Source organism: Felis catus, chromosome A1, assembly GCF_018350175.1.
Source record: "Felis catus isolate Fca126 chromosome A1, F.catus_Fca126_mat1.0, whole genome shotgun sequence".
In the NCBI taxonomy this organism is placed as follows: domain Eukaryota; kingdom Metazoa; phylum Chordata; class Mammalia; order Carnivora; family Felidae; genus Felis; species Felis catus.
In genome coordinates this window covers 180,646,159-180,671,782 of record NC_058368.1, presented here as the reverse complement: position 1 = coordinate 180,671,782, position 25,624 = coordinate 180,646,159, and the positions used below count along the sequence as shown (strand labels likewise).

Genomic DNA, 25,624 nt, shown 5'->3' with positions numbered 1-25,624 from the left:
ACGAGTCTCCATTTCTTCCCCTGAGTAATTTAAGTAGGTCACATTTTAAATTTGATTTCCCAAGCACCTGGTTTTAAATAAAATCCATTCTTACCTTCTAGACAATCCTATTTTTTTTCACCACATGGAGTTTATACAGAAGAGAAATAGTTGCAGTATGAATAAATAAAATAATTGTAACTATTTTATCAATTAATAAAGATAATACTTATTCACCCCTTACTTTCTACCCTCTTCCACCCTTTGAGAGGAAAGAAGGTGCATTGGGGGTCCAGTGGGGGTGATTTGATGTAACTTTCTCTGCTGTTCATGGCAGCTTGTCCAATATATAATCCTCAACTCAGAAACAGCCCTTGGAAGCTCATTTCACTGTATGTGTGGCCACCCTTCTCACTAGTTTCCTATTTCAGTGGGCTAAAGTAGAAGTGGGGTAAGAAATGATGCCGATTCTAGTCTTGCCAGTAGAAGAGATATTTTAATGTTACCTAGATCAAAAATGGAAAGTGGATTTTCTCTTGAAATGCCAATTCTGCCTTCTTGCAGGTCTCAACCTGGGCACTGCATTGAAGGTTTGAGGTTCTGTCTAGACTCAGGGCAACAAGATGCCATGATCAATTGATGATGTCTGCAGAGGTACAGGAAGGGAGAATAGTAATTTACATCACACATTTGCCATTCCTGACATAGAACTTAGCATATTTCATGAGAAACTGACATGGAACAAATTTACTTTTTCTTCAAAGCCCTCTCAAAACTTTTCAAAAGACCATACTTTTTCTCATGCTTCCTCACATTTGCACAGTCCCTAACCTGTATCTTGGGCACCCTGGGTTCAAAGCTTTCTTCTACCCTGCCTTAGACAATCAGCATGTGTAGCAACTCTGTACAGACCTCTGCTAAAGTATCCTGGAATAGAAAGCATGCTCTCTACATTTAAAGAGAGTCTATCCAGAGTCAATTATGTGGCTTTGATATTCTCACTTTTGAACTCATTTTTCTCTGGTAGATTCAGAAGGATGAGAATTCTGCTAAGAATCATAGTCCAAATAATTTCCACAACTGTCCTATAATAAAACACTGGGGGGAGGGCAGGACATCCCTCAACCATATGTCAACTTTAAGATGTTTTTTTTCAGAAAAGTTTGTAATTACGTTACAAACCTCAGAAAAAGGTACCAGGTGTGCAGCATGAGGTCTATTCCACAAACTGTGTTTTCCATGTCTTTCATAAATGGCTATTTAGTGCTTGCCATAACCTCCTAGTTGACGATGTCTAAATATCAGGAACATAGGAGAAATATTTACTTACATCAACATTGATGACTGCAGAGCTAAAAGGAAATCAACAATGATGAACATGGTCCTGTCCTCAAGGGGTTTACTAAATCTCTGGGAAATTAGACTCTCACAGAAGGAAAGCTAATTACTATAAAAACAAGATAGATACATGACAACAGGGGACAGTTGATGAGGCAGGGTGGCACCACTTACTGCAGCGATCTAATTGCATCCCTGTCCTGTGACACAGTTTGGTCTGTACACATACATGTACATGTAAAATTCTCAGAACCCATGCATTCCAAATCATGGGTAAACCAGGAGTCTCTGAAACATCTCTCTTGGTCATTTCTGAAGGTCCCTGAGTGCCAGCTCCAAAGCAGGCAGTTGTGCCCTCCTTCTAGGCCCAAAATGAGAAGCCACATTGGAAACTTAGGTTCTTTACAAACCGATTCTGAAAGGAAGAGTCCAAAGACTGAAGGTGACCACTAAAATCCCAGTCTTGATCTCTAAAAGTGGTGAATTGGCACATTTGAGCCGAGATTGGTGAAAAACATTGGGTAATCTCATACCAGATGGTCCTCAATGACTTTCAGCCCTCTTCCTCTGCACAAATGCAGGGGAGTCCCAGCTGGGACAGGAACCACTACAAGTTTCAGATCTTCGGTTTGCCCTCCCCTTCTTGATTTCTTTTTCTTAATAGTCCAGGCATGTTTAGTCTATTCTTTATTACACATTTATCTCTTTGTAGTCTAGATAAGGAAGCTAAAACATAAAGAGATTGAGTGTGTCAACCACAGCCCATCCCACTTCTTTTTAATGGACATAAAGTTGTCAGGAATAGAAGCCAATTAGCTAAATACTCAGCAAAATGGATCCTAATCTCCTGTACCACTAATAATAACACACGAATCCATGTAGCTTGATCAAGTGCACAGCTTAGAGTTGGGCCAACTTGCTTTCTAAGGGGACTCCCCCTCTTTTGAGCTTTGTGGCTTTGGCTGCCTAATCTGACCAGTCTGAGCCTCATCTGTAAAACAGGCATCCAGAGTCTAGCCTCCACCTCATAAAACGATTATGATGATTAAGGAATAAATTGTACATAGGGCATTTGACCCTGTGCCTGGCACATAATAAGCATCTAATTGGTGGTAGCTGCTGTTACTAGTAGCATTTTTGTTGTTGTCATTGTGATAGTAATTGTTTATTTGAAGATGGCTCCGCACCTCCATGACCAGAGTTTCCAACCTCTAACATTGCAAACAAAGCTGAAATGCCAGGTGGGCTCTGCCTCCATAGACAGACACAACCCTTCAGGCACTACCCCCTGTGACCTGGTGTGCTGTCTCTGGTTTTTGCAGCTGCCTGCCCCGTCCTGTGCAGTGGAAACGGACAATATTCCAAAGGGACGTGCCAGTGCTACAGCGGCTGGAAAGGCGCAGAGTGTGATGTGCCCATGAATCAGTGCATCGATCCTTCCTGCGGGGGCCATGGCTCCTGCATTGATGGGAACTGTGTGTGCTCCGCTGGCCACAAAGGCGAGCACTGTGAGGAAGGTAAGTGCTGCAGGGCCAGGCTGGGCAGCAGCAGAGGTGGGAGGCTACTACAGGCTCAGACGGTTGCTAAGGAGCCCAATCCAAGGCTCCGCATTTTGCAAAGGAAACTTCAACATTTTGCGCAGAGAACTTCAAATGCCTTGGGTTTTGTAGACTTCTGAAGTTGTAGAAAACACAGGGCTGTGGAGGGGTTCTGGAAGGAATGCTTTGTTTACCCTTCTTTATGTTAATTGGCTACTTCTTTAAATTGTTTTCTCTGCCTTTATCTTTCTTCTCTTTGCCTGTAACTCCTCCTTCTCCCCCCTTCCTGCTCCTTCTTTACCCTTTTTTCTTTCTTCTACTTCCCCATCTTCCTTCCTCTTTTCTTTTGCTTTATTTAAAATCCTCTGATTTGGGAATTACTAAAGCTATCCAGAAAAATAAATAAATAAACAAGAATCCTTAATCTCCCTGTGTTCCCCATAGTTGTTTTATTTTTTTAAAACTGCCCCTGGTAATCTAGTACCCATATATGTATGTGTACATTTTACAAAAATTAATACCAACAGAAAGCAGTCAGACTTGAAAGACAATAGACAGCCATGTCATTTAGAGACACGTTGTAGGGCACATTGTCCTGGTAACCTAAATCACATAGAATTAGAGGAGGGTGGGTGTGTAGCACAGGACTGGAATTTGGTGAATTCTGAAATGCTCAGTATAACATGCATTCTGGTGGCCTCTAGCACCCATGGGAAAAGTTAGGGGTGTAATAAACTGAATCCAATCTGAAAAGATACTATCAGAGATGAGACTCAGTGAGCAGGAAGGCGGCATGGAGGAGGCAGTACAGGGATTGAGAAGGAGCACCGCTCTGGAGCTGATCAGAAGCCAGCTACAGTCCTAGTCACTCTGGTTAGTGCTTGTAGAAGAGTTATTTGGTACAAGGTGTTGAGACCTGTAAGGCGAAGGAACTCTGACAAACTGCCTGTCACTCTTCCCCCTCTGTATTTGTGCTTCCATAGTACAGTCTCGGCTTGTTCATCTCTTGTTTCTCTCAATATAAAGCATGAACCAGAGTTCGTAGTCAGGTAAGAGCCTTGATGCTCTCTATCCCTGGCCCACTCCCACCCTTCGAATTGGCTCAGTTGTTATTTTCCAGCTGAGCACCTTTCTTCTACATGTGTCTCCCAGGCAAACATCCCTGTGCAACTCAAACAGCACTTTTCCCTCCCACATTCCCAGTGGAAAAAGTGTCAACTCACCCAACAAGCTAAGGAGAAAAGTGAAGCCCACCACCTACCCCATGTGAAACAACTTGAGAGGACTACACAGAATGTCCTCCTAGAAAAGACTCTGTTAGGTGCCATATGCCTGTGTTGCCTCTCAGCTTCTCACTGCCAAGCTGAGAAAAAGGCGCCTCAGGTGCTATGAGGTTCTCAGATTCAAGTGGATCTGTTCTCCCATCCTGTTAAGTAATAGATCTCCAGGGTTCTATTAAAAAAAAATCATTACAGCCCTCACGACAAAGTAATGACAGTAGCTTATCCTTAGATAAACATACAAAAGCTCTCCTTCTGAAATCTCCCATTTCATAGTTTTTAGAACTATGGCTACAAAGAGTCAGCTTCCATGACATTATTCTTCTAAGATTTTCCAATACATCAGTGGTAATGCCATTAATGGGACCCAGAAGTCTGACCCCCAGATCTTCATTTGCTCAACACTCTATATGTTTTTTTTCCCCTCTATTATAAAAGGTAGCCTCCCTCCATCTGCATCATAAAACCAAATTGGGAGTTTGGATAGAGGAAGGACTGATTTAATAACCCTGCTTGAAAGGTTAAAGTTCTTAAAGATAAATGGATTGCAGAAGGCAAAGCTGCATTTGCTGAAAACATGGGAGAGGCCAATAACATGACAAGAAAGGTTAAAACGACCTTTTGCATACATCATTTGGCGAGAACGAAATGATAAAGCAATGACATTGCCCGTCTTAGAATTTTTTTCCCTCCAGTAAAGATTGTACATATCTTTGTGAGTAGCATTTCAAGTGATTTCTCAACTTTCTTACTCTACCAACCAGTCTTATTTAAATGTTCGGAATGAATTAACCATCCAACAAAACAAGAAAGCCACGTGGATCATTATAAAAGGATGAAATCTCCTCTATTGATTTCTGCTACCCAAAAAGAATGAATTGAGGTGATTCATATGCTGTTTTCAAAATAGGAAATGGAATCAGAAACTCTGGATCAGCACTTTTTCTTCCATTTAGCTTTTTATTTCTGATATTCATCATAGTCATAACATTCAGACAATTTACCTGAAATGGCCATGGCAACGAAATCAATAGTTGCCATCCTCCATTTTTGCTGTATAAACATTGTTGTACTATTAACAAATTTGCACAAGAAAATGAAAGGATGGATTCACGAGGTTTCATTTAATGATATCTGGGGGAGTGGGCAGGTGATGAGAGAGGAACTGACATATTAGTTCAAGTCAGCCATGTTTTCTTGTCAGTTTCATGGTTGAGTCATTTTTCAATGACATTTAACTTCATAAATGTAATTCATGGTTCTTCAGGGGTTTATAGTACATATTGTTTGTAAAATTCCTTGACCTCTTTTTTTATCCTTAGGGATAGAAATTGCATTCACAACCCTTTTTTGTCAAACCTACAGAGGGCCCAAGACTAAATGAGTTCTAATGATTTCAGCTGCCAAGGGGCTGGTGTTGTAAGGCACATGGTTCTTAGCTGGTAAAGGCCACTGTCCCCCTTTTAAGTGTAACACTGTTTCTATTTATAAAGCTTTGTAAGATGCCATAGTCCCTCCTGCCTGCTAAAGATTCTAAGGATGTGGCCACAAGACCATCTCATGAAATTGGAACCAAATTTAAAATTCATAATGAAACTGCTCTTCTTAAAGTCTGGATTTAGTTATTCCATCAGCTGCTGTAATTGTATAGCACAAAAAGCATATTTACTTGTATAACTGAAAGGGTTGGCTCATATATCTAGATACAATAAATGATTCTCTTGATGACATTCCACTCCTGGACTAATATATCTCAGTGGATTTTCTTCTTTTCTCCATACTATAATTTAAGATAGAGAAGAGAAAGCTAACTTGTCTGGAAGAAAAACTATATTTTCTTATTTTCTTTTAGGGAGGTGTATATTACTTTTTATTTCATCCTTTTAAGAAAAAGTGTATGGTATATTTTTTTTAAGTTTTTGAAAGCTCCTAGCTGTTGGCACCTCACCAAACATTTTAAATAGCTAATTATAGATGGAGGGTAGTTTTTGAGACACATAGCACATGAGATATCTCTGTGTATATTTTGATTTTGCTGTATTAGAGATGGGCAGAGAGGGGCGCCTGGGTGGCGCAGTCGGTTAAGCGTCCGACTTCAGCCAGGTCACGATCTCTCAGTCTGTGAGTTCGAGCCCCGCATCGGGCTCTGGGCTGATGGCTCAGAGCCTGGAGCCTGTTTCCGATTCTGTGTCTCCCTCTCTCTCTGCCCCTCCCCCATTCATGCTCTGTCTCTCTCTGTCCCAAAAATAAATAAACGTTGAAAAAAAAAATTTTAGAGATGGGCAGAGAGGAAAAAAATACAACTTTGGGATTTCCTTGTATTAGAAGAATATGGACAAGATTGATTCTGAATGAATTAGCTCATATTGTACAGATCCCAAATGACACAGCGTGCTTCCCAAAAGCAAGAAGTTGTTAGCACCATTTCTTTGTTGTTAGTTCTCCATAGTTTTTCTCGGTAATGACAAATGCTTTATAGCAGTCTGCCATTCATTCCTGTAGCAACTGGGTATTGAACACCTACTATATTTTTTGACTGTTCTAAGAACAAGACAGACGCCAAAGACGTTGCACAGCCTTTTTGTAAATGTCTTCTATTTGTTTGAAACTTTCGATTCGTTTACCTCCAGATGCACTCCACCATCCTGAGAAAATTTGAACGTGTTAGAAAAGGTTATATCATCAGAAGTGATAGTACCGAAGACAATGAATTCAACCGTTAAAGTGATTGCAACCAGAGCAAGTAGCATCATCATAAACGTCTCCACCTAATAATAAATCACTGAAATTCCCCTTTCTGAGGGTGTATTTTTTATTTTTTTATAATCAATGGCAGCTTCTGTTTCCCCATGGCTCAAATAGTTTTGAGCTGGTTTTCATAAATAATACCTTCCTGAGAAGATTCAAATGGATCAGATCAGAAACATGTCTTTACACTGAAAATTCATATTGTTGCCTCAAGGGAGCACTGCTCTTTGGAAACTTCATGGAATAGTGTGATTTCTAATAAATTCAAGTTCCTGATGTCTGACATACCCCAGAATGAAATCATTTGTGGCATGGGTAATCTAAATGTCATATTTAGAGCCAATGTATCATCAATTTTAAAACATACCATTATTTTGTATGCCATAAGAAGAAAAAAAGTTGATACTATGGTACAAAAAGCTGGGACCCCAAAGGGTTGCCATTTCAGTGTCATGGTGAACTATTTAAGAGGCCAAAAATCTTGTATGTTTCAATCTTGGCATCAGGCAAAGAGAGAAATCAAAATCTCTGAGAATTTGAATTACACGATGGCACACATGCACATCAGGGACTAAATTACAGCAGCAGAGTGGTCCAGAAAACCTCAAAAAAAGAATTTAAAGTGGTCTCAAGCTGGCTGTGCCCCCAGATGACGGCAGAAGAAAATGCTTTAACCTAGGCCGAGAGGGCTGATTTCCAAGCTGTTAAAATGAAGAAAATGTATGTCTTAGCTAAATAAGGTGATGAGACTTCCCTATTTCTCTGATTCACAAGACAACATCTGAGCTCTCTGCAAAACCACTGTTTGCCATCCAAACCCCACGTTGTACATTTCTCTCATCTTCAAATGCCATTGTATCATTTGTTAGAAATACCTAAGGAAGTTGATCTTCCTCTAAAAAGCCCTATTTATCCAACTCTGGGGCTGGATGAACATCCAAGGTTTGGAGTCAAATTCCCATGCAAAAGTCCTGTTGTTGAGAACTGGATTTGGCAGCTCACTTTGAGTTGAATCTAGAGTAGGAATCTTCAAGTTACCTACTGGATGCATACCCACTCTGAGTACTTAAATGGCCAAACAGACGATAAAACTAGCAAGAATGACAGTGACCAAAATCTGACCATTAACTCTTCTGACTGACAGTCTGAGGGAATGTCAGTGCCACAGCTAGAGACTCCGCCATTCAGTCCACTCATGATTATATTTAGGAATATTACCTCTTTGGGATCATTCCATACCTAGCTTCACCCCTTCTATACTGCTTTTTTTACTGACTCCTGTTGTAGATGTGTGACAACGAATGGAAACTACTTTTAAACTTAGCCTAAGTGAAATCTAATTAGCAAAGTGACTCATTTATAAGTTTCATTGGTTTTCTTTTTAATCCTTTGTTACCTTCTGAAGTCAAATATTAGTGAAGTTAGAATGAGCCTTCTTTTTCTCTCTGATAGTGAGGGATAATTGGGTTTGGGGACACATGTAGAGATATCACCAGTATTCATGTTCCAGGCTCAGAAGCTCTGATATGATATAATTAAAGTACAAATGTTTAGAAGTACAAGGTTCTCAACATTGAATGACACACCTCTATATCTGGTTCCCACTAAAGCTCTGCTTGAAAAATCCCCTCTCTCTCTCTTACATTCTCTTCAAGTTGGAGATTCGGTGTTTGGGCACATAAAAATCCTTGAATTCTTTATGGGTTGTTCTTCAAGAGACCACGTAAGTATTACCTGGGCTGCTCCATTTGCTCCCAAGAGAATAAGAATTAGTGAATCACTGGCTTCTTCAGCAGCAAGGTGGTGTCTCATGGCCCACTCCCATGAGTGATCAATACTTGTCCTCTTTGTTTTTTTTTCAGTTGATTGCTTGGATCCCACCTGTTCCAGCCATGGGGTCTGTGTAAATGGAGAATGCCTTTGCAGCCCTGGCTGGGGTGGTCTAAACTGTGAGCTGGCAAGAGTCCAGTGCCCAGACCAGTGCAGTGGGCATGGCACTTACGTCCCCGACACAGGTCTCTGCAGCTGTGATCCCAACTGGATGGGTCCCGACTGCTCTGTTGGTAAGCCAAGAGGTTTCCTCCTCACTTTTCCCAATACTCATGCCCTATGGTCTTCCATGAGCCCAAATGGATGGGAATCTACTCTTATCACTGGGATAAAGGGACTTAGGTTAATTGCATAGGGCCTATCATACTCTCTTCTCAGTCATGAAGTCTGTGATCCTGAGAAACAAACACACACACACAAAAATACCGCAGGTTCTTGTGCCTCGTTTGTTCCATCACTACAAATGGATGAGGGGCCCGGGAGGAATGCTTCCATTTGCATTATAGGTTTTCTTATGCACACTCCCTAAAGGTACCAGAAAACAAAACAGAACAATTCAGTCCCAGACAAACTGAATGGAACGTCCTATAAAACAGAAAAGAGGCTCCCTCGGGGTGCTGTGTGAACATGTTATAAAGCTCTGCAATACTCCAGTGACAGGAAAATAATGAAGTTGCACTATACACTTTATTTTCCTAAAATTAAGAGTATGTGTCTTCCCTCCCGAGTGACCCTAAAAGGGAACGGTTCAACAGTTCAAGCCAGTCCCAACCTACCTGAGAATGGTTCCATTCACAGTGACAAGTGCCTATCCAAGCAAGCGATCATCATTCCGCCCCCTTCCTCCGGGTAGTGAGACAGCTGTCAGATTGCCATGGCAATCAGGTAGGGAATATATGTGAAGCTTTGCCTACAATGGGAAAGAAATGAATATTTCATTCCAAAAGAAAAAAAAGAGTCCGTTAGAATGGGCTATTTTGAGACGTCTTCTAAGCCCACTCACCTCTGGATTCCACACTGATGCTGGTGGTCCAGGCCATGCTCTGCAGAGGATGGGGAAGGGGGAGCCCTCAATCTGAGACCCAACCGTGTTGCCTACATGCTGTGTGACTTTGAGTGAGTCACTTCCCCTCCTGATTGGGTTTTCCCTCCCCTGGCACAATGAGCCATGCCTCCCTTAGCAGTCTGTCGTAAGGATGAATGTCTGGCACGTGCTTGTCCTCGAGTGAGAGGTCTGGAACGCCAGCGAGTGTTTATCTGTCTGTCTGTCTCCTCCCCAAGCACAAAAGACTTTGAGCTCCTTTGAGAAAGAGGCTGTGTAAATGCAGCACAATCATAGAGGTCATCATTGCCACAAGGTGCCGATCTGGGTGATGGGTGAGTGTGCAGTCATTAGGGGAATGGAGCTGTGGGTTTCCCAGCTGGCTGGTGGTCAGCTCAGGCTCTCAACAGGGGAAAAAAAAAGTCCCAGCTGGCTAGGGAGTCAGGATGCACATATATCTTTTCAGATGGCACCTCCTGGGTAGCTTTGCCAAACTGGATCGCCACTGTGTGACCTCCTCCTGGGATGGCCTCAAGTTCTAGAACAGTGGTTCATTCTCACACTCTAGTGCACATCAAAACCACCTGGAGGATTTGTGAAAACAAATTTCTGAGCCCCATGCCCAGAGTTTCCAATTCAGGAGGTCCAAACAAGGCACAAGAATTTGCATTTCTAACAAATTCCCAGGTGATGGTGGTGCTGCAGGTCCAGGGACCCCACTGTGAGAACCACTGCTCTAGAAACTACATAAGAATAAATTAATACCCAGCCAGTGGAGAGGCCTCCCAAGGTGACGCACCTGCTGGGCCTTGGGGTCTGCTCCAGGGACCCAGGCCATGTGTGTGGTCTGGCCTCCAGTGGAGGGTTTTGCCAGCTGTGGTGTTGAGCTGTAATCATTGTTTTTCTTCCAGAAGTGTGCTCAGTAGACTGTGGCACTCACGGCGTCTGCATCGGGGGAGCCTGCCGCTGTGAAGAGGGCTGGACAGGCGCAGCTTGTGACCAGCGCGTGTGCCACCCCCGCTGCATTGAGCACGGGACCTGTAAAGATGGCAAATGTGAATGCCGAGAGGGCTGGAATGGTGAACACTGCACCATTGGTAGGCAAACGGCAGGCACCGAAACAGGCACATATTGCTTTATTTTCATAAATCGTAGATCTATAGTGATGGTCGTGCATTGCAACTGGCTGTTCCTTCAGGGATATGAGTGCTCTACAACATTCCTGCTGCCTCTCCAAATCTTCAAGGGGATAGAGAAGGGAAAAACAAGGTCCCCAACTAGAAAAGTCTTTCCCTTTTTTCCAGAATTCCATATTGGGAGGAAAAGAACAAAACTAGAGAAGCAAATCCATTCAAATTACTGATTCGGGGAGGGAGAAATGCACATGCATGGGAAATTGTCAGGACCTGGAGGTTTCAAGCACCCTACGTGACCGTGGTCTGCAAGTCCTTCCTTGTTGAATACCCTCCCAGCTGGATGGATCACTGGATCCCTGCTTGCCAGCAACACCTGAGCACAGTTGTTTTAGACAAGGTTAGATACAGGCAGGACTCCCAGGTTTCCTGGGTAGCCAGGTACCACTGGAATAGGTTTGAGCACCCTCTTGCTATCCCAAGGCAAGGTGTCATCCTTGGGCTCTTGACCCTCCCCATCACCACCACCACTGATCAACGTCTCCACCTCTAGTCCCATGTCATTCTCACTCAGCCACCTCTCTCTACAAGTTTTTTGATGAAAAATTTTTTAAGATTGTTTTCTTTTTTGAGAAGTAATCGTTCCCAAGTTTCTTCAGTTTTGATTTTGATTGCTTTTGGTCAATATTGTGGTTTAGGGTAGGACAATACTGGATTGAATGTATCCAGTTATCCCTTTGAGAAGATGGGAGCCAACGCTCTTTGGTTTTCCATATCCCTCAGACAGTCGGAGTTATAAAGTTGTCAAATTGAGTGTCATTTTACCTCTAGGATTTGCTTTTGTTGGGTTGAGTTCATGCTCAAGTTGGCTAATACACTCACTTGCAAGGAAATTCTCGGAGAAGTTTCCAAGCAAACTACTGACTTGCCTTCTTGGAGTTATCTTTGAATCTAGCCATCAAGTTTGGGGGCCTCCCCTCTGTCCTAGCCCCAGGACCCCAGTCAACAGATTGGGTACCTGGAGGGAGAGACAGGGTTAAGAACTTGTCCAGGGCTGACTCATGAGGTCAGACTCAATTTCCCATGCTGTTCATTTGAGTGGTTAAGCAGAGAAAAAGTGAATTCTGCATTATATTTACCCCATTTCCCTGTAATTGGGCATCTGAGGGGCAGCGTGCCAATCCAGGCCATGACTATAGCACTGGGACCCTGTCGGGACAGTCTGTTGGCAGTGAATTGTTTCTGCAATCTCTCAGTGATGCTCCAGATACTGCTCCCCTGCAGCTTCTTTCATCTTCTGTTCCCTGCAGAGTCTGGGGGATAATTCAGAAAACTCTCAAGGGAGGATGTGCACAGCCCACTACCAAGACAGTTTACAATTCTTACCAATAGCTTCCTCTCTTCAGGGGTGTTCTTCCTGATGTACTTTTGCATGCCCCATGTGATTTAAAGACTTCCCCCACCTCCTATACCTCCATTGTCCTAGGCTGCTCCCCTCAAAAAAAAAAAAAAAAAAAAGCTCTTGCCAACCAATAACCTTTAGGTAGAAAATCCTACTTTCTTTCAGTTCATACCATCCAGCCTCACCTCCCCTTTGCTCTCCCTTTCCACGTCTGCTGAGGGTTTGCTGCCCCACCATGATGCCTGCTAGCTCTCCCCTACCTACAACTCATCCTCACTCTGGGAATAGCTCACAATAGCGCATCCCAGATGGATTGGAGTAGAGTTTGGAAACTTACAGTCAAAGGGGCCATATCTGACCTGCTGCCTTTTTTTTTATATGGCTTCCAAGCTAAAAATAGTCTTCATGTTGATTAAGTGTTGAAAAAAATAAGAGATATTTTCTGACACATAACTATTAAACTCAAATTTCAGTGTCCATTAAACAAAGTGGGTTTTTTTTTTTGAGGACAGCCACACCCATTCATTGATAGACTGTCAGCTTGCACATTGCATCTTAGTGTTGAGTGATTGCCACAGAGACTGCACGGTCCACAGAGCCATGTGTTACCTGGCCCTGTATAGGAACAATTGGCCAACCCCTGAATTGGAGAGTTGTACAGGGCTTGATGGATCGAGAGGAGAAGAGAGAGGCTGGCCAACATTCACTTTAGGAAAAGGCCTCCAGCTATGATTTGAAGGTTGTCAGACAAAGGGAGAAGGTCCAGTGTGGAAGTAGGGAGACAATAATGGTTGAATGAAGTGTGTCTGGAGCCTTGAAGCTGAAATGGGATGATGACACCTCTAGTCTCAGTAGGAAATTATGGGGATATGGCCAGCAAGAGAACACAGGAGATGTTTCGTTCTAGCAGTCTTATGGGTGAGATGGATTGGGAGAAGATGTCTCTGCTACTTGAAGTGGCTGGTTCAAGTTTTACATGTGTGTGTGCTAAACATACATGAGCTCTTGGGAGACATAGAAAACAGGCAAATTCATGTGTCAGGTAAAGGAAGTAAATGAAAGGAGTTTGGGTTCAGGGAAGTGTCTTGTCCAGAACTGTGATCTCTCGTGACTTTTGGGTTCACTCTATGTAAGTTTACAAAGTATTTGTCACCAAAGTCTTTTCTTGTGAGGAACTAGAGCTCCCTAGTTTCATTTCTAGATAGGTGCTGTATCCTCATGGTTGTGTTCACTGGGACTTGTTCTAGAAAAGCCAAACATATCTTGGTTGTTGAGATTTGCTATTCAGAATGTAGAGATGTTTGGATGCACATAATTGGTTTTTTGTTGTTGTTGTTTTGTTTGTTTGTTTGTTTGTTTTCCTTTTCAACCTCTGGCCTCCAAGCTTCTATGTGGAGGTTTAGACTTTTATTTTGAGCAGACACTCCTGTCAATTCATTTTAAGTAAATGTGACAATTTACAAGCCCAGAATTGGTCCTCCTCCTCAGGGATAGAAAAGAAAAGAAAGAGAGGCTTTTTGGTCCTTTCCAAGCAAAGCCTCAAATGCTGTATTTTGAAAAGAGAAAATAAATAAGAATGAAATGGCACCTAGTCTGTAAACAACACATTAGGAAATTTGAGGTAAGGCAGAGCCTAGGTGATTAGTGTTGGGGCACAAGGGTTGTCTGCAGCCTATTTTCAAAAGGTTGTGGTGAGGTGGTGTTCTTAAAATCATTGCCAACAGTCACCTGAACAACTTGCATCATTATTTGTGGATCACATTTATTTTGCTGGAGAAAGCAAGAATATAGATGGGGGTGGAAGGGGGAAGTGAGGATAAAAACATGGACTTCTGAAAATCAAGTAGGATCTATCCATGTTTGGTCAAGTGAATTTCTGGAATTTCCAGCTGAATTATTATTTTTTATATTTGGAAATTTAGTACATATTACTAAAGATTTAAATGTAAGGTATAACATTTCAATACTGTTAAAGTGAACATACTGGTAGACTGGATTCTACCAAGCAATCATTCTTATATTACATTTTTCTAACAAGTTAAATATAAGGTATGGCTAAAACCTACAGAATTGCATAGATAAGAAATATGCTTTGAATCCAAATGAACCACAATTCATGTTTATCTTTGGAATATATTAGTATTATTTGGATAAGCTGCAGTTTACTTTTATGAATAAATCAGAAAGTGCACTGTGTGGTTAGATTAGTTTTATTCTTTAAACATAATCCTAAAATGGGTTGTTGTTTCTATCACCTGCCATGCCTTACTGAACTGGGGATTGAACCTCAGAAGACCATCCAAAGACCATGCCAGCAAGGCATAAAGGGACTACAGAATAGGTCAAAAATCACTGTGAATTGTAGTAAACTCAAACAAGTGTCTGTTATAAAGAAATGAGGTAATTGTTAGTGTGTTTTGCATACAGAATCATTGAGCGAAGTACAAGGGAGAAATAACATTTTGCCGCAGAATGCAAGCCGAGAAACTAAATGCTAATTGAGGATTGTTGTTATTATCTGCTGACTGTGGGCTGTCCAGACATCCGCTCTGAGTAATACAAACTAACACACCCACAGAATAAATCCACCACCACCAGGCACCCACCCTAGGTGAACTGTTTGATGTCTGGGTAGTGAGCAATGCCTGTAGTGGTTGTTACAACTATTTATTTTGTTTGTGTGGTCCTGACCTCCACCTGCATTTCAGAATCATGAGGACTCGATTCCCAGGCCCATATGGGGCTGGGTGACCTGCTGTGTGCCACAAGTCAGAACAGTTTTCTTTTCTCGCTATTGCACTGGGCCCTTCTATTTTTCATCTTTAATTGGTTGGGGAAGGAAATAGGTTCTTGTGATGTTAATAAGGAAAATGAATCTTTACCCAAGGTAAAACCAGCCGTGCGACAATCTGATGTGCTGATTAAGTGATTGTCATCAGAAGTAGACAGGGTCACAGTCCAAGAGGGAGAGAGCTTGAGAGCTACAGGGAACAAGATGGGAAGGAAGTGACTATCAAAATTAACCAACTTCAGACTGAATACAGCTGCTTCTGCATCTTGTTCCAGTTTCATTCTCGGTCATGAAAACATTTTTTTGTAGCTATTATCCTTGAACATTCAAGCTTTCATGACTCCACAATGAGATCAAGTTGAGATGAAATTAGCCACTGTGGAGCCATCCTTACCACCAGGTCTGTGGGAGCAGCTAATTCTCTGATTGGTTAATTAACCTATTCCTCCGGGGGCTCTTATTAGAACCTATGCTAGGAGCTCCATTCTTCTGTGAAGTGAAAACCTGAAGGGATGGTCTTTCACTGTTAAAGATTATGGACAAGCTTTTTGTGGGGTACAAAAGATGTTCTACTTCTGATTTTTCCCCCCACAATGTGCCCAAAATGTGAGCCTCCTCATTGAAGATCAAGAACCACCACATGCCCAGAAGTTCTCTTTGAGTCTGGATCAGGCAATCTACCCAGGTTTCCTTACCCAAACTCAGAACAAGGACTTGAAGGTAGAAGTTACAGGAACACTTTTTCAATGCACTCAAAAAATAAAATCAAAAGAGAAAAATGTCTTACAAGTAATAAGATTCTCATCACAAGAAAGTGTGATGAGCCTTTCTTGGCCTGGATGTTGATGAAAGGCTTTAAACATTAGTTGGAAAATAAGGCTCACCCTAACTTAATGGCTCAACCATTCACAGAATGGTTATTTTGGTTCTTTTGTCTGTGTGGTCCTGATCTCCCATTGCATTTCAGAATCATGAGGACTCGATTCCTAGGATCATGTGGGGCTATGCAAGTGGAAATGGTCTTTTGTACTGTTTCCTATGTGATTTAGTAATATGTGCCCATGAAAGGAGCTCCCATCAACAAAGAAAAGAGTGGAAGGAGCCTTGATGTTTTAGTTCTGTGGAGGAACAGTGACTTGGAGCATTGATGTGCCATACCCTTAATAGTTTAGATGGTCCTGTTGATGTACCAGCCTGTGGCCCACTGTGCCAGAGCCTGACTCAACAAGTAAATACCTTAATATGGACTGTTACAGTTTGGGACTCTTAGAGGACAGAAACCCACAGGTGAAAATTAGCATGAGGAAGATTCTACACTCAAAGGAAAACATGTAAGAATAAGAGCTGCTGAAAAGAAAAGCAGCAGGGGGAGATGCTCTGCCATCATGTTATGTAGTGAGTGCTCTGTCACTTGAGCTTCTACAAAGAATCTACTGTTCAATCTATTAAGAACCAGTTCCTTCCAAGTCTTTGATTCTCAGATCCCACATTATTCCCTCAAGACTTTACATTAAAAGGAAAGGAACACAAAGAGGGCCCTAGAGATCTGAGCTCCCTTTAGATATTTGTGATGGACATTTGCTCGTCACTCTGTCTTATTTGTGGTGCTGTCATGAAGAATAGGTTGATGGAGGAAGGGGGAGATCTGTGTTCTAGGCTTGGCTCTGCCACAAACATTCTGGGTGCTTTTGAAGTAGTCACCCATCTTCCCAGCCTCAGCTTCTTCCTGCTGCAAATGAGGGGGTTGGACCATATAATCACTTTACAGAGTGTAGTCCAAAGACATGAAATGCTTTTCATTGGTGTGCAAATATATTTTGTTGAATAGTTACATAGAGTGTTTAAAAATACATATTTGGAAAAACTATAACTACCTCATCAAACTCATGAATATACTGGTATTATTGCTAAGGGATGTGGCAAAATTGGGTACCAATATCAGGCCTGAGTAAATTTAAAGAAAAATATTAAGTAAATAACAGTGCAGATATTGCAAATATCACGAAAGCAATATGTGATTGACTGAATTTAGAACACACTTGGATGAGATGATCTCTAAGGACTGGTCCATCTCCTGAATTTTATTACTCTGATGCAAAATTATACGAATGGACCACTCTAGCACATTGAAACCTTTCTCTCTTCTGCAAGGCACAGAGAGGGTTTCCATGTAGGATCCAATAATATACACTTTACATGAGAGGACAAGATACAGTGTAATGTTGGCTTTGCTGATGATGCTTTTTTGATGATACTTTTTTGTTTGTCTATCTGCTCGTCTCATCCCTAGCATCTCAGGTCCAATTTATATATGGTTAACTATGAGATTTTTTTTCCATTGAAAAACTTACATAGTCTGAATAATCAGAGTCCACTTTATTCCTTTATATTTGTTTTTTTTTATTTTAAAAATATGGTGTTGAGTACAGGTTTATCCATCTGTGTCCATTTCACTTGGATTCGGGGCAAGACAAGCATGATGAACTGCTTAACATACAGGCTTGCATGTCAGTCTATCTGAGATCAAATCGTGGCAGGTGTCCTCACCTTTGTGTGCCTCAGTTTCTTTGTCTGTAAATGGGAATACTGAAAAGATGACCTACCTCACTGAGTTATATGCACAGTACTAGCACAGTTCCTACCATAAAGCAAGAGCCAAGCAAATGTAAGCTAATGTTGTTGTTGTTGTCGTCGTCGTCATCATCATCATCATCATCATCATCATCATCATCATCATCCCCCAGGCCCATCACCATCATCATTATCTATTACAAATGTCAGATAAAAGCAAGGGAAGACTATCAAAATAAATTTGTCATTAAGACATTTCTGCTACCTTCAACCTGCCTTTCCTATATACTGCCTCCAACCCATCAAGCAGTTAGTAGCATTTCAAAAATAACACCTACCCACTACCAATTTCCCAAGCAAAGTTTTGTTCTATAACTCACTGGCATCGGGTTCTTACAGGGAAATATAAACTAGCTCTCTTACCTGGAAATTGAACCTGCTTATTTTACCAAACAGCCCACTTACACATGGAATCAAACATCTGAATATCCTCATGTTAATGGAGACTTATTATGAAATTGGGGTTTGCTTCTTTCAACCAAAATTTCTCCATCTAGATTTTTTTGGACACATTCCAGAGAAGCCAAGAGGTCTATGAGAATTTCCTTTTAATTCTGGGTTTCATTTTTATAATAAGTACAGTTCAAAAGAAAAGTGTTTTCCTTTGAAGTATTAGATTGGAATTATTATTGAATAGAATAAAACTTCAATTCTTTTAAGCCAGCATTCTTCAAACTAGGGACCACAGACATACTCTACAGGAGTTTGGAAGGACACTGTCTTCCTTTAAGAAGGAACCTGGCATTTCTCACGTTGAAGATGCTGCCAGGTCAGTGTCTCTTAGATTACCTTGTCCTGGTCTCTCCTTTTTGGACTCCTTTCCCATTCCTCATGACTCTGAATTCAAAGAATAACTCAGGGAGACTCAACTCTGAACTCAGCTGAGTTACAAATGCCTTTTGGAGACTCAAGAATTGCACTGATTGTCCCCTACTCAGCCCAGTGAACTGCACGATTACCCTCATTCCTCCAGTGGTACAATTACATGACTCCTTGGAGCAACACCCATGAGTAACATCTGGGGATTCTTTGCAATTCCTTGCTCATCTCCTGGGTTATCAGGAGCCATACATAGTATCCCAGATGTTTATGTAAGAAACAGATTTTGCATTTCCTCCCAAGTTGCCTGCCTAATAGGGTTCAATCTTATACCAAACACTTCTTTCATAGCACTCTATTTCACGAGCTCTTTTCAAAAGTCTTGTCTTTATTGCCGTTGGAAAACAGGGTACCAGCATTTCAAAAAAACCTCCACAGTCAGGGTTTATTGATTTCCTCTTCATCCTTTTCATCATGCATCTGAATGCATAATTATAAGTAGACCCACAGAAGGCCACCATGCCATTGACGGCCTCTGAGCTTTTTCCTTCATGGTTAATAAAGAAAGAAACCACATGAAATAGCAACTAGGAGAAAGCTAAGTATTTCATCATAAACATTCTCAGGATAATTAGAATGGATTAAATTACAAGAGAAAATGCATTTAGTTAATCTTTCCTCTAATTAAAAAAATATCCCTAGTTTTAAATAAAGCGTTTGTTTTTAAAAGCATATTTTCATTGTAATCAATAAGGGGGAGGCCTGTTTTGTCCTCACTGATAGGACAAAATATCTGCAAAGTAATTAAAAGCTCCCAGACAGTGTTTTTTGTTTTTTGTTTTTTTGCATTTATTATTATTATTATTATTATTATTATTAAGATCTGTAAGTAGCCTTCTCAGTCTTTTCCTGTAACTTGCACAATGGTATTCTCCACAAGCGACCTCATTTTATGGTCCGTGGTGGTATAACTTGGTTTCTGTTCCCAGATCAGTGAAGATGTGTTTGATGACTCCTGGCCAACAAGGGTCAAGTAAGGAGATTAATTTAGCAGAGGTTTTTATAATTTTCCAAGTGAGGTGGGATGGCAGTCAAAATGAGATGGGTAGGTCACACAAGACACTCCTAAAATAGAACAGGGACACACTCTAGCCTGTCATGGGTTCTATTCTAAGACTGACAGAACCCAAATCACTCCGAGCCCTGTAAGTCTGTCTCACAAGTAAGGAATCATTCACATCATCTCTCCAATTTCATGGCTCATCCCAACTGCAAAGCTCACTCCCCACTCTCATCCCAAACATTCCTAGAAGTTTTCAAGGGTGTCTCACATGCTCATGTTCAGCCCATTTGGATTCTTCAGGCTTGGTCCCCTCGTGGTGATCTGCTGCTTACAGAACTCACTTCAGTGGAGCCCCACGGTATTTCCCCTACTGCCAGGGATTTACCATCCAATACCCTTTGTGCCCACTCGACTAAAGCCCCACTGTGTTTACACAGTGAAGGAAAGAACACCACACTCCTCCACACTGGGGATCTTTATCAGCTGGTTCCAAAAACCTTTGAGAAAACAGCTGTTCATTTTTTGCCCCTAGCACATCTTTCACCCATCATGGTTTTGTCCCACGGCTGGACTATAGAATAGACAACACAGGATCCTTTTTGCTTCCTCACCTTCCCTCACCTCAAACACCCTCCATAGACCTGGGGGTCTTGGGGGAGGCTCACATGTTCTTCAAACACACCCAGCCTCTAAATTCCAATTCAGATCAGTTAGGACCCCTATCGTCTACACAACCAGCCCATTGAGAAAACCTCCTTGTTCCTTCTCATTTAGGTTCAGGGTTGCTTCCATTTTCAGCCAGCTCAACGACAAGTCAAAGAGCCCCTGTGATCTCCCATTCTCATATGAATTATTTTGCAAAAGGAATGGAGACACAACTGCTTCCATGTCCCTTAGACTTCAGGTTTCCAGCAGTTTCTGGCATGGCTCTTTAGGGCAGCTCACTCTAATTGTGTGTGACCCCCAACACCACACAAGCACAAACTATACATTACAAAAACCACATCCCACGAGACCCCAGAGAAAGGAGGGGTTAACCGATGTTCTAGAGACAAAAAGTCCCACAAAATTGCTGTCTATAGGGATTTAAATTGCTGAGAATCCTGTCCCACAGTTTCCAAATTTAGCTGCAGCAGCACCTGGTCAAATTAGCAGTGAAGTTGGTTAGAACTTGGCTCAGAAGGGTCATCTGTCTAGAGCTGTAAGCAGAGAGATAGGCTCTGATAAGTGTGAATTGCATTTCTTTATTTTTAAAATTATGCTTGAACTTCAAGAGGGATTGCCAGACAGCCCTGTCTAGTTGTCTAGAAACAATGCCAGGGGGTGGGGGCTCCCGGAGATTATAAAATAACCACCTCAGAAGCACAGAGGAAACGTTTGTACCCGATTTCATTCCAACAAGTTAGCAAGCTGTCAATCACCGGTCAGGTTACTGCACTGAAATGTGCTCTCTCTAATGACACGAAACTCAAGGCAGTGGCTTCTGCTTTGCAGAGAGCATCCTGGCAATAGGCAGTGAGATTGTTTCTCTACATTAGGTGTATGTGAGCCCTGGAAGCCCAAATGTCACTGATGATAGCAATTCCCATGAATAGGGAGAGAGATTGAAGAAGATATTAGAGGTGGTAAGAGAAATGAGCTTTTTCCTATTAATCCAGGGAATGCAGGCAAGTTGAGTTGGGTCCCTTAAGCATGTTGCTATCGGCTTCTCACCAGACTCTGAATATGAACTAATTTAACTTTTTATTTCCATTTAATGGGACCAAGAAAGATCTATATGCATTCACTTACAGACCTGTTCTCTGGGGGTCTGATGCAGGAAATGTTATCATATCATCCAGAAGCCTAGCCTAGACAGAAACTAGTTTACCCAGAATTAAACAGCTTGAAACATAATACACATCAACACCCACTCCAAACTCCCAATATCTCCAGCAAGTTATGTTTGTAGAATGTAACATCTTCCCTCCTTGCTAACTATTAACACTCACTGTCAGTGCTTTACAATTGTAGTTAGAATGTATACGCAGGGTGGGGCTGGTGATAGGGATTATGTAGCAAAGGAGTTAAATGCATGAGCTTTAGAATCAACTAAAGCATGAGCTTTAGATCAAACAGACCTCAATTCAGCCCCCATCCACTGCAAGTTGTGTGATCTTTGGCAAGTTCTCTATCTTCAGTACCTGCATTTTTCCCATCTGGAAACTGGGAATAGTGATACCTGTGTCCTACTTTGGGGAGCACTTCACTCATCAGTGAAGCATTTAACACAGTGCTTGATGCTCCATAAATGTTAGTTTAAAAATCATCAGCACTACATGTTCATGCCCTTACCGGAATTTCTTTGCGGAGTGGACATTTATGAAAAGCAGTAGGGCTGGCACACAGCCACCCATAGGGCCCAGAACTCCAAAAAGAGAGGTCAGAGTGCTAAATGTCCTGTGTTAACCCAGATGTCTGGGCCCACCTCCTGTTCCACTCCTACAAGAGAATCTCACTGGGACATGTGGATTCCATGACTGTAAGAAGGAGAACACAGGGAGCAAGAGCAAAGCAGGGAGAGAGAAACAGCCCAGTGAGGATCTGACTGCTGGTTGCAGGAACATGACTATTAAAAACATAAAGAAGAGAGCCACATGTGTATCATCCTATGCCATGTCTGAGGTCCACACCTCCTCCATCTGGTTCCAGCTGAGCAATGACAACTTCATTCATTCATTCATTCATTCATTCATGAAACATCTAGTGAGCACCTAATGAGTGCTGGGTGCAACATAAACTTCCCCTGGGTGAGGCCCTGGGCTACAGGGCTAAGAAAGAAGTGATTGGCACAGAGGCTGGTAACAGTCCAAGGAGCTTCAGATCTTAGCTGTCTTTTTGCCCACATGAGACTTTGCTGTTTTCTAATGCAGGGCACCCTTTCTGGTGTTTCTGCCAGTTGGTTTTGGTTTCTTTTTCAATGCTGTTTCCTGCTAACAGCTTCCCAAGGAGATCAGTGTAAGGATGGAAACCTTAAACTTCCAAAGGTAGTTTAAATTCATTTGTAGCACAATGTAACTACATAAAAGAAAGCAGCCAGGTATCAAACTGCGTGGATACACACAAATGACTCCCTCATAAGTGTTAATATTTTCAACAGCGGAAGAAATTTAGTTAAATCAAATGAAGATGGCAACTCATTAAAATTTGATTTTCCCTCCTATCCTTTTTTATCTTTTAATCCTCCGTATATGGCACAACTTGTTCTGTTAAATAACACTCATTAATTAAATCTCATCTTCTCTTAGCTATATCTATATTTTTATTTATTATGGAAACCTTTCAATGCTTATAATCTAATTTAGTTGGATTATTTCTTGGACATCTCTAAGTATGAAAACCTTGAGGTTTTAGGGTGGAATTACTGGCAAGGGAAGAAGTGGGATAAACCAAATTCTCTTTCCTTCTCCCCTGGCAGGAGGTGGGTGGACAGGCCTTTCCTTTGTTAGGGGAGTTGGCATGATGAGGGCACTATGAATTCAGTATCTTCATCACCTATGGGAAGGGAAGGGAGGGAAGAGCCCATAGAAAGAGTTGTAAACTCAGTCACCCCTATGTGGATGAGGCAAGAACAATGTACGTAGATGTGGGGGCGATCCGGCTGAGACATCTGTCACCCCGTTGATTGCCAGGGTTGATTCGGCTGATCTGGCTGGCTAGGCGGGTGTCCCCTTCCTCTTCACTGCTCCATGTGCATCCCTCCCAAAGTTGTGTGCTTGGTCAGAGAGAACGACCTTCCCCCATAGAAGAGGATGATTCCTGGGTCAAGAATATAAGAGTAGCCATACCCACTACTGGAACCTCCAAACAAGCTCTCAGGGTCCATTTGTAGGAGAACATAGAGTGGTCAAGCTTCCAAGACTCCAGACACATCCAAATGAGGCACTGCTTGTGGCAGTCTGCCTTTCTGTAAAAAAAAAAAAAAAAGAAAGAAAGAAAGAAAGAAAGAAAGAAAGAAAGAAAGAAAGAAAGAAAGAAGAAAGAGAAAGAAAAGAAAAAGTATATGAATGCACTGAAAAGAGTGTAAGACATCAGGGAACGGTAATAAACTGGAGAGTGAATGCCCCTTCTGTGGAGGCCAGACATGACCCACCTCCCACTGAATGTTGCCATATAGAAATGCAAACCTAGTTTTACCAAATTTTCTGATTTTTCAATAGAAGCCAGATATCGGGATTGTTGTGCATATTCTCCCCATTTTCAAATGTTAGCAAGCAATTCAAAATTTGTTGAAATGCTATACAAGCCATTCAGACAGGGCTGGGGGCCAAATGGATCACCCATCTGTGGCCACTGACGCTAAGCTCCAGTACAAGATTAGTACCAAGTTAGGGAACATCATTTGCCTGGAATGAGCAATGTCAAAGCAATGACAGCTTTGGCTTCTTTTCTTTGATGTCCCTACTCTCCTGGTAACTGGTTTTTGCTGGTGGGAGTCTCACTGCCAGGGTATAATGGTGATACTTTGCACTTACAAAGTGAATTTTCTCCAAGGAGCTCAAAAGACTTTGTGTTGCCTCAGTCAACCTCACAATAAGCCCGTGAGGCAAGCAGGTAGCTATTGCCCCCAAACATGAAGTGAGCAGCATTAGAAAGTATTTTACACAGGCAGCTAGGTTGACTCATTGGTTTAAATCCATGGTCTACACTATTGGCAAATTACAGCATTCAAGAAGCACAGACAAGGTTTCCCATTACTGCCTCCTCTGCTGCCCTTTTTGGCTTATCTTCCTTCCATCTGCTCCAGTTGACAGCTAAGCCCCAGATCTCAACAATATATATGAGCAAACTGAGCCAGTGACTAATTCCTGTCGTGCGTGTGAGTGTGTACACGTCTGTGTGTGCATGCATGTGTGTGTGCCCATCTGACTTCTCGGCAGGCCTAGCATGGTTCATCTGCACCCATTACAACACATCTCTGCATTGGTCATTGGTGTGATGCCATGCTCTGAAATGCTACTCTGGCAAATGCTCACAACCTAGAAACTCCAAATAGGTATCTGCAGGAATCTGGATATCTGTATTTTAGTAACAGTGCCCAATAATTCATGCTGTCCAGAGCCCCTCCCTGTCTCCCTTCTCTTCCTTAAGCAGATAGAATTACAACTGTGAAGGAGAAGGTTTTCCCGTACAGAACTGACACTTGTGCCTTCTCCTTGGCCACAGTGAATTAGCAGTAGTGGTCATGGAAAACGGGGACAGAAACCAGAGCAGTGCAGGGAGGGCCAGAAACAAAGATCTTCTTTGAGTTGCCATGAGTGGAACACCCAAGAAATTCCTATTGACCAGGAGTGATTGGAACTCTGCAACATTTTCCCCTCTAGACTGGGTTCAAGGGCTCTGCTACACCATTCCCCTGTCCTCCCCCTTCTCCTCTGCTTTATGGGCATATATGCTCTGTGTCCTGCTCTACTCAGGGGAATTACTTGGGCTTTTCAGGCATGACCCAGAGAGAAGACTCCAGTACAGCAGTGTAAACCTGTTGATCTTTTTCCCAGGACAGCAGAGCACAAGTATCCTCCGTTTTCTAGATTGCCTTGCTCTTCCTTCCAAATTGTCTCAGATCAGGCTACTGATTCCTGGGAACAGTTCCCAGCATGATGTTCCACTATAATCATTCACATTCTCTGCATGCGAGCATGCCATAAACATCCTTCAGAGGCAGATGCAAACCCAGCGAAACACCTGGCCATTGTAAATGCATGTGCTGAAGAGCTAACTAGACTTATTGACACTGGAGCTACAAAGGCTGTCATACCCGTCAGCTTCGCATCTGATCCCGCAAATCAGGACACTCTTCGCTAGAGTCCAGTGACACTGCCTTTTCTGGGAGTGAGAACTTTAAAGATCTCACGGGAAACCCCTAGAAATCCCTCCTCAATCCAGTCGGAAGTGCAACTGATTGAACATCCAGAATCAGCCAGTCTGTTGTGGCTCATCCCAATAGATCAAAATCAATACTGAATTTTTTTTTAAGTATGTAGATTTAAA

The 25,624-nt window shown here is 42.1% G+C and overlaps 1 protein-coding gene across 17 annotated transcripts in view; it reads left to right on the top strand.

The window, feature by feature from the left end:
• The window catches only part of TENM2 (teneurin transmembrane protein 2), a 2,391,334-nt gene that overhangs the window by 2,235,018 nt on the left and 130,692 nt on the right, over positions 1-25,624 (top strand). For 16 of the 17 annotated variants that reach the window (XM_045040320.1, XM_045040321.1, XM_045040322.1 and 13 more), the window contains 3 exons: positions 2,640-2,834; positions 8,746-8,946; positions 10,667-10,879. In XM_045040320.1, the coding sequence (XP_044896255.1) occupies positions 2,640-2,834; positions 8,746-8,946; positions 10,667-10,879 (609 nt within the window). The remainder of the gene's footprint in view (positions 1-2,639; positions 2,835-8,745; positions 8,947-10,666; positions 10,880-25,624) is intronic. The other variant, XM_045040340.1, reaches the window with a different exon arrangement.